Source organism: Ochotona princeps, chromosome 14 (assembly GCF_030435755.1).
Source record: "Ochotona princeps isolate mOchPri1 chromosome 14, mOchPri1.hap1, whole genome shotgun sequence".
Classification (NCBI taxonomy): Eukaryota; Metazoa; Chordata; class Mammalia; order Lagomorpha; family Ochotonidae; genus Ochotona; species Ochotona princeps.
Window position 1 is genome coordinate 61,584,142 of NC_080845.1, and position 8,713 is coordinate 61,592,854.

The window sequence follows — 8,713 nt, forward strand, 5'->3', positions numbered from 1 at the left end:
GACAGGAAAAAAAAAAAGCATTCCTCATTCAGTTTGCTCATGATATTCCACTTGATGAGTCAGGGGAACTGTAGATCCATTTTGCATTTGTTTTATTGTGGGTAAGGTTGTGCATCTTTTCAGAAATTCTTTAAAAGCCGTGGATTCAGCTCTAAAATTCTCCAGGACGCACCCCGGGCCCCCCTGCCTTCATTACAGGTGCTGGGGCCCTGCTGCGGAAATGGGCACCCTCCCTAAGGGTGGGCAGCTTCGGCCCTGCAGGGTGAGCTGCCTGCCCCGCCTCCTCGCCTGGCAGCCCGCCCCGAGCGCGTGGCCCCGCCTCGCCTTCGTCAGGTGACCTTGGTCCGGCAGCCATTGCTCGGTGAAACGGCCCGCCGGGAAGCTGTCCGCGCGTGGGTGACCTCTGTGGAATTAATCCCACTGCTGCGTGGCAGCGGAGACTTAAGAAAGGCGCGCTGGCTGAGAACGACTGTCCCTGACCGAGGCAGCTTGGGTGCCCGGTCGTGTGCTGCGCGCCCAGACTTCGCCGGTCCCACCCCGGGGTTGCCAGGCGACCGCGTCTGGCTGCGAGCGGTGGGCTAGGCGGAGAGCCGGGGCGCCCCATGGACCAGTACTGCATTCTAGGCCGCATTGGCGAGGGAGCCCATGGCATCGTCTTCAAGGCCAAGCACGTGGAGGTGAGCCCTGGTCCCCGTGCGGCTCGGATCGCGGTGGTGGGATTGACCCGTGTGCAGGACCGCTGGTGGTGGGCGCGACTCCTCTCTGGTTAATCAGCTGCCACTCTGCTGCCGGGCTGCCGCCTCCCTCTCGTCCTGTCCCCTTCCCTGTTTGCTGGCTCTTTCCTGTGCAGACTGGGGAGATAGTTGCCCTCAAGAAGGTGGCACTGCGGCGGCTGGAGGATGGCATCCCCAACCAGGCGCTGCGGGAGATCAAGGCTTTGCAGGAGATCGAGGACAATCAGCATGTAAGTGGGGGCCAACCTGGAGGGCGTGTGTGTGTGTGTGGGGGGGGGGGGGGGAGTCCTGGCAATGGCATTGGCCCAGCTCACTCATTTGCACTGATCCACCCCATCCAAACGCCCGCCCCTCCTCACTCTGCTCATTCATTTGCTGCTTTATCCCTGCTTCTTCATCGTTATCGATCGAATTCCTCACTCATTGAGTCTCTGGATTTTCATGCTCATTTATTTCCCAACTGTTTTGTTCTCTACTCAGTGATTTCTGAGGGTGAGGGAAAGCACTTGTTGGGCTCCGCCTGTGTTCGGCTGGCCGTGTGGATTGTTTTACACCATCGTTGTTGGACTGCTGCACACGGCCGGTTTCAGAGTCTCAGGTGCTCATGTCAGTCACCACCAGCTTCTCCTCCCTCAGCTGCTGGTTGAAGGGGGTGGGCTCTTCCCTCGGTGTGTTCTGGTGGCCTGGGGAGGAGCTGGCCCAACCCGGCTCCCAGAACCTTCTGTGTGCCAAGTAGAGGAGGTGACGAGGGTCCCAGAATGTGGTTTGTGCTGTGATAACTTACTGGGGCGTTTTATGGCAATGAGAGGAGCTCCTCACACCCTGTGTAGTCAGGTCTTATTCCCGCTGGAGTACGGAGCTCATCTCCCTGTCAGATGACGGTGCAGAGTTAAGCACACGCCATTTGACTTGCATCCATGTGTTCTGCAGATGTCCGCTTTACACGGGAGGACAGGCTTTCTGTATCGTACTGGTTTTGTGTGAAAACGCTTACCCATATTAGTGTGTGTGTGTGCACCTTTTACCGTGAAGTCTGCCAGAGTACAACTAGAGTATACTCCAAGAGGGAGTGCAGGTAGTGTGCCTTTTCTTTCTGATATAATTCTGTGTGCTGAATATGCACATGTTTTGATGTGTAAAATGGCTGTGGACTCCCAGGAAAGCAGTGATAAAGTCATTTTAATTTTTGAGGGAAAATAAAAGAACTTCTGGACAGCCCATACTGGATTAGGAGGAGAGAGCTCCGTAAGGACAGAGGTGGTCAGTGGTCCTGAAGGTTCTACAGAGCATATTTCAGGGGCTGGCATGGTGGCACAGCAGGTCAAGCTGCTATCTGCAGTGCCAGCAGCCCGTAGAGGAGCTGGTTTGAGTTCCTGCTCTTCCTCTTGTGATCAGTTCCCTGCTGATGGCCAGGGAAAAGCAGTAGAGGATGGCATACATGTTTGGGCCCTCCCACCCACGTAGGAGACCTGGAGGAAGCTCCTGCCTTCTGGCTTTGGCCTGGCTCGACCCTACCTTTTGCAGCCATCTGAGGAGTGACCCAGTGGGTGGATAATCTATCTCTCCCTCTCTCTTTGTAACTCTGACTTTCAAATGAAATAATCTTAAAAAAAAAAAATACTCTAGATTTGTGCCTGGCTGGATCCCTTTTGCCACTCAGCAGAAAGACAGCAGCATCCCCCACACTGCTGCCCAGGCCATAGTTCAGAGAGCTCTGTCAAAGCACATTGACTCCTTCTCCTTTCCCCACTTACAGAGCCACAGTGGCTTCCCTTCACATATAGGGTCCCTCTACTCTGTGCCTGTCGCTAGCTGGCTTTGCTGCTCCGCTTTCCGAGAACAGAACAGAGCAGGCTCATTCCTTCCCCAAGCAAGCTCTGTTCACTCATGTCCTTCAGCCTCCTGTGCCCACCATGCCTGTACTTCCACTGTCTGGCACTCTTGCCCAGGTTTGGCATAACCAGCTCGGAGAAGTCCTTCCCTGCCCCTGCCCTAGGTAAATAAGGAATCACTTTTTCTACTTGGAAAAACTACACCACCTTCTCGTAGAAGAGGTCTTTAAAGAGTTTTGTGAAAAACTACTCATTGTGAAAAAACTATAGATTTCAAAATTCTTTTTTATTCTGAAAGTTTTTAAAATTCCACTTTGCAGAAACTTTTGGAATTACCTTCATATGTGTGTCTCGTATTGATCAGCCATGAACATATCCTCTTGGTTTGTTTATTAACCATTTATCACACTAATGAGTGTATTCGTTCTCATTTTCCTGTCTCACTGGTGTGCGGCAGCCGGCCCTTCCGACACTGGTGACCCCAGGATGTAGGCCAGCACTGTGAAGGTGTGAATCCTTTCCTGTTGATGACATTATGGCTGTCAATGAAACAGGAAGTCTGCTAGTGTTGTGGGCTTGGTTAGGGACCCAGGTACTGCCATTACATGACCTTCAGTGTCATGTCTTGTTTCAGGAGAACAGAACCGGGATGACCCCCAACATCCTGGTTCTGAGTCCGGGTCCTGTGTCATCTGCTGGCCCCATGTTCCCACATGGTGTGGGCTTCGCGCCGGCCCCATGTTCCCGCATGGTGCGGGCTTCGTGCTGGACCTCCAACATGCTGGTTCTGAATCCGGGTCCTGTGTGACTGTCCCTGCCTGCAGGTGGTGCAGCTGAAGGCTGTGTTCCCACATGGTGCGGGCTTCGTGCTGGCCTTTGAGTTCATGCTGTCAGATCTGGCTGAAGTGGTGCGCCATGCCCAGAGGCCGCTGGCTCCCGCGCAGGTCAAGAGCTACCTACAGATGCTGCTCAAGGGCGTCGCCTTCTGCCATGCCAACAACATTGTGCATCGGGTCAGTCCCTGTGTGGGCGGAGTGGGCCAGTTCTTCCGTGTGCGGTCGGAGGGAGACTGAGGGTTCTAGGGGACCTGGCTGACATCATCTCTCAAGCCCTGTGGGCAATATGAAGAGATGGATATCTCCTCTTATACTTCCAGGACCTGAAGCCCGCCAACCTTCTCATCAGTGCCTCAGGCCAGCTCAAGATAGCAGACTTTGGCCTGGCCAGAGTCTTCTCCCCAGATGGCAGCCGCCTGTACACACACCAGGTGGCCACCAGGTAGGGGACAGCAGATCCCTCGGCCTCCTGCAGGGGAAGGCATACTGATATTGTGTGTGGGCTCAGGGTAGGTGGGATGCCTCCCATCCGACCAGTGGCCCAACCGTGACCTGTAACTCTCCCCCAGGTGGTACCGAGCACCTGAGCTCCTGTATGGTGCCCGCCAGTATGACCAGGGCGTCGACCTGTGGTGAGATTCTTATGCCAGGCAAGGGGGCAACCTGGCCATGGCTGTGCCTGGTGTGAGCTCCAGGTTGCCTGTCAGGAGTAGGGATCTGCCCTTGTTAGGTTTTTAGAGCAGCTTGGGGTGAGGTGGGAGGAAGGAGGTTCTGGGGTGGCAGTCTGGACTGGGGCAGGGGTGCAGTGGGTGTGTGTGGCACTGTGACACTAGCATGCGATTTTGCTCATCTCGTCTGAAAAGCTGTGTCCTAGGGTGGGAAGTCTCTGAGCCTTTGTGGGGAGAAGATGGTTGTGGGACCTCAGAGTCTGAGATTTGGGGTTGTTTTACAGAGTTACCCCAGAAAGTGAAGCTGGGGGAGGAGGAGCTGTGTGTCTGAGAGCAACAAGGGACTGCAGGCTGTTGGGGGTTTGCTCTGTGTTCAAGGGTTGAAGTCTTTGATTGGAAGTGTGCACCTCTAGACATGAACCCCTGGTGTGGGGTGCTGGAGCTGATATGGGAGGTCCGTCCCATGGTGTAAGGCTTTGAGCTCTTTGGGGGTTCTGTGTCCACAGGGCCGTAGGCTGCATCATGGGGGAGCTGCTGAACGGGTCCCCGCTCTTCCCGGGCGAGAATGACATCGAACAGCTTTGCTGTGTGCTTCGCATCTTGGGCACCCCAAGCCCTCAAGTCTGGCCGGTTTGCCGGGGCCCCTAGTGGGGAGGTTGTGGGGACAGGTTTGCTCCAGCAGTAGCAAGTAACTGATCCCCTTCGCTGTACCTTCTCTCTGGTGACTCCAGTTGTCTTTGACCAAGTGGGACCACTGTGCTGGTCCATTGTCAGTTCCTGTCTCCATCCTCCCCACCTAGCACACACTGCATCTCAGCATCTCAGCCAGCGAGATGGGGGCATGTGAATGGGAGAACAGTGACTGAGGCCTGGCCTTGTTGAGCAGTGAGAGGAGAGTGTGTTCTCACACGCTTCCCCCTTTCCACCTCCCAGGAGATTACAGAGCTGCCTGACTACAACAAGATCTCCTTCAAGGAGCAAGCACCTGTGCCCCTGGAGGAGGTGCTACCCGATGCCTCTCCTCAGGCCTTGGACTTGCTGGGTCGGTTCCTGCTATACCCTCCTCGCCAGCGCATTGCGGCCTCCCAGGTAGGCTGGAGGCCAGTGGTCTGGCATTGTCCTGAGCCCTACACAGTCGGTAAATAGCAGATCAGTACCCCGGGCTTCCATGCAGCCCGCCAGTCACAGGATTGTGGTGGGAGCCTCAGGTGCAGGGCAGGGCCAAGGCAGGCTTCCAGACAGGACAGTTTCAAGTATGGAGGCGGTGTTTGCTCAAGAGAGAAATCCTAAGTAGCAGCTTCGTGGGAGGGCCTAGCAAGGCTGGTTGTGGCTGGAAGGTGGGAAGTGGTGAGTGGGTGGATGTTGGGGCCTAGGTCCCAGGCACGTATGTTCCTGTAGGCTGCTACCTCACTTCCTCCGGTAACCTCTCCATTTTTGGCACCATAAGCCTGTGTTTGTGCGTGCCTCCTGTGTCTCCACTGCTGGCATGACCTCTCTGCTCAGCTGCCTTCCAGAGTCTGCATCTCTTCTTGTCCCATTTCTTCTTTTCCCACCTGACAGGTGAAGTGATCTTGTCCAAGCGGAACAGGTGACAGCTGTCCTCGGCTGGGCCCTCCTGTGGCTTTCACTTTGCAGGGAAAGCCGGGGTCCTTCCCCTGACCCACAGGAATTGCAGGCTTAGATGCAGTCACCTCTGGACCCTGCCCACTCTTTTTTCTCACTCCTCTCCAGCCCCAGGAAGGATTCTGACCTCCCCTGGGGTTTCTGCACATCTGTTCCTGGCCCAGAGCTCTGTCCGTCAGAAGTGCCTTTGTCCCGAGGACTCATAGACCCTTGGCTCACTTGTCTTGTAACAGGCCCTCACTACCGTGCAACCTGCCACCTCTCTTGGAGTTCCTGTTACCCCTTCTGCTCTCTGTTCCCCAGCACTGAGCCTTTTCTTTATCTTGCTTGTCCCCCTCCCCCTTTCTTATCTGTGCCCACAAGGCAGCGTTTTTGTCTGTTTTGATCGCCTGTGTGTGCTCAGTCTCTGGAATGATGTTTGACACATAGTATATTCTCAGGAAAGCTTTGCTGCGTCAGCTGGATGCAGGGGTCAGCCCATGGCCCTTGGCCCGAGGCTGGGGACAAGGCAATGATGATTTTCCTTCTGCTGTTCCCTCTTGCTTTCCCCAGGCCCTCCTGCATCAGTACTTCTTCACAGCTCCGCTGCCTGCCCACCCATCCGAGCTGCCCATTCCCCAGCGCCCAGGGGGACCTGCCCCCAAGGCCCACCCGGGGCCTCCTCACGTCCATGAGTTCCACGTGGACCGGCCTCTTGAGGAGTCGCTGTTGAATCCAGAGCTGATCCGACCCTTCATCCCAGAAGGATAAGATGGCTGGCCCAGATCCTGCTTACCTGCTTCTCACAACCGCCCAGGCTGTTTGTCCTCCTGCCAGACTAAGGCTTCCAAGGACTCCCGCAACCACACTGGGCTGCTCCACAGATGGTCCCGCTCCTGTGATTTGCTGTCTTTGTGAGGTCTGATCTCAAAGAGGCACAGGCCACGGTCCCAGCCAAGGCAATGAGGGTGCCCAGCCCTGCAGAGGAGACCTGTGGCCCATGCTCTGCGGCCGTCACATCTGTGTGCTGCTGACTTAATCTACAGAAAGACCGAGCTGAACTGCTGTCCAGGACCACTACACAGAATGGTGACACCTACCTGGATACAGGTTCCCAGGGCACTGTGTCCTGATGTAGGTGTTCCTGTAGAACCATCCAGGGAAAATGCAGAGTGCAGTGGCTTCGTCCTGGGAAGCCAAGCTTTGTTCTCAGAACATTAAACACTCTAGTTCAGTATTTGGGATTTACTATGAAAGCCTCAAATGGCTCTGGCTCTGCTCCCCATCTGTTCCTATCAAGGGAAGTGGCTGAGGTGACATCATCTCCTGGCCCTTGTGCTTTGGTGTCCCTAGAAAGATGTTTCCGGGCATGGTTACTTCTTGCCTGAAGGCTTTCTGTGTACAACACAGGACTGAGCATTCATTGGCATGTGAGGTGGACAGTTGAGGCTCAGGATGACCCTTGGGGATGACCCTTCATCATTAGGGTCAGCTACCTGCCTCTCCATTGGGGAAAGCTGAGCCAAAAACAGCTGTGCAAAAAAGGAAGCTGAAATTATTCAGTAAATCTGAATACAGTATGTGCTGGCCCCTCTGTTTTTCTAATTTCATAATTGTTTGATAAGATGATTTTTTAAAAACGAAATACAAAGATCTACAAGAAGAGATTATAGGGGCTGGTGTACGGCTCAATAGGCCAACCTCCATTTTTAAGTGCCGGTATACCATATGGGTACTGATTTGTGGCCTGGCTGTTCCACTTCTCATCTAGCTCCCTGCCTGTGGCCTGGGAAAGCATAGAGGATGGCCCAGGTTCTTGGGTCCCTGTACCCACATGGGAGACCTGGAGGAGGCTTCTGGCTCCCAGCTTTGGACCAGCTGGTGAGTGAACCAATGTTCGAAAGATTTTTCTTTCTCTGTCTCTTCTCTCTCTGTAAATCTCCACTTCAAGTAAAAATAAATAAATCTTTAAAAAAATAAAATTTAAAAAAAGAGGAGGAAGCAGAAGAGATGAGGAAATGACTTGCCAACCTTGGGTGTCAAGACTTACCACAAGGCTCTACAATGACTAAGAAAGATTGGATGGATTCAGGGATGTATAGAAACGTACTAGATAAACTTCATCTTAGCAGTTTTTAATTCTTAAAATGTTCATTTTATGCTTTGTGTACACCAGTTCTGCTGTGTGCACGGAGCATACTGAGATGACTGCAGGAACTCCTGGAGCAGGTGTTTGACTTGGCAGTGTGGCCACTGCTGGGGAGACCTACGTCTTGTGTCCGAGTGCTCAAGTCTGAGTTCAGCTCTAGCTCCTGACTCCAGCTTCCTAATGTAGACCTGGGCAGGAGGCAGGAAGCCTTGGTGAAGCTAGCCATGTTCCTGGCTCCCAGCTTTAGCATGGCCTGGCCCAGCCCTGGCTATTTTGGACGTTTGTGGGAAAAAACTAGAATACAAGAGCAGTACTCTGTCTGCCTCTAAGTTGTTTCTTTTTAAACATAATTTCCAACAGAAATCTAGAATGTGGATACTAAAAATTGGCCAGTAAAATAATTTATGATGTTACACACAAATCAAAAATCTTGTGTACTTGATAATAAATTTATTTTATTTTTTTTTTAAAGATTTTATTATTATTGGAAAGCCAGATATACAGAGAGGAGGAGAGACAGAGAGGAAGATCTTCTGTCCGATAACTCACTCCCCAAGTGAGCCACAATGGGCTGGTGCGCGCCAATCCGATGCCGGGAACCAGGAACCTCTTCCGGGTCTCCCACGCGGGAGCAGGGTCCCAATGCACTGGGCCGTCCTCGACTGCTTTCCCAGGCCACAAGCAGGGAGCTGGATGGGAAGTGGAGCTGCCGGGATTAGAACCGGCGCCCATATGGGATGCCAACACTTGGAGGTAGAGGATCAGACAGTTGAGTCATCTTGGTGGCCCCCAGTGAACACATTTTAAAGGATCAAATTAAGGTATAGACATATTCACTGTAGTTAAGCTAGAAAACAGGTAACAATTGCCTAGGTGTTTGGAAAGAAACACT

General features: G+C 53.3%; 1 protein-coding gene across 1 annotated transcript; it reads left to right on the forward strand.

Annotated features, from left to right (window-relative positions):
• Positions 1-327: 327 nt before the first annotated feature.
• Positions 328-6,909, forward strand: CDK20 (cyclin dependent kinase 20). Its single transcript, XM_004581141.2, has 8 exons — positions 328-677; positions 851-964; positions 3,391-3,579; positions 3,723-3,844; positions 3,972-4,034; positions 4,577-4,700; positions 5,004-5,159; positions 6,246-6,909. The coding sequence occupies exons 1-8, from the start codon at positions 603-605 to the stop codon at positions 6,441-6,443; spliced, it is 1,041 nt and encodes a 346-aa protein (XP_004581198.1). The 5' UTR covers positions 328-602; the 3' UTR covers positions 6,444-6,909.
• Positions 6,910-8,713: the final 1,804 nt, after the last annotated feature.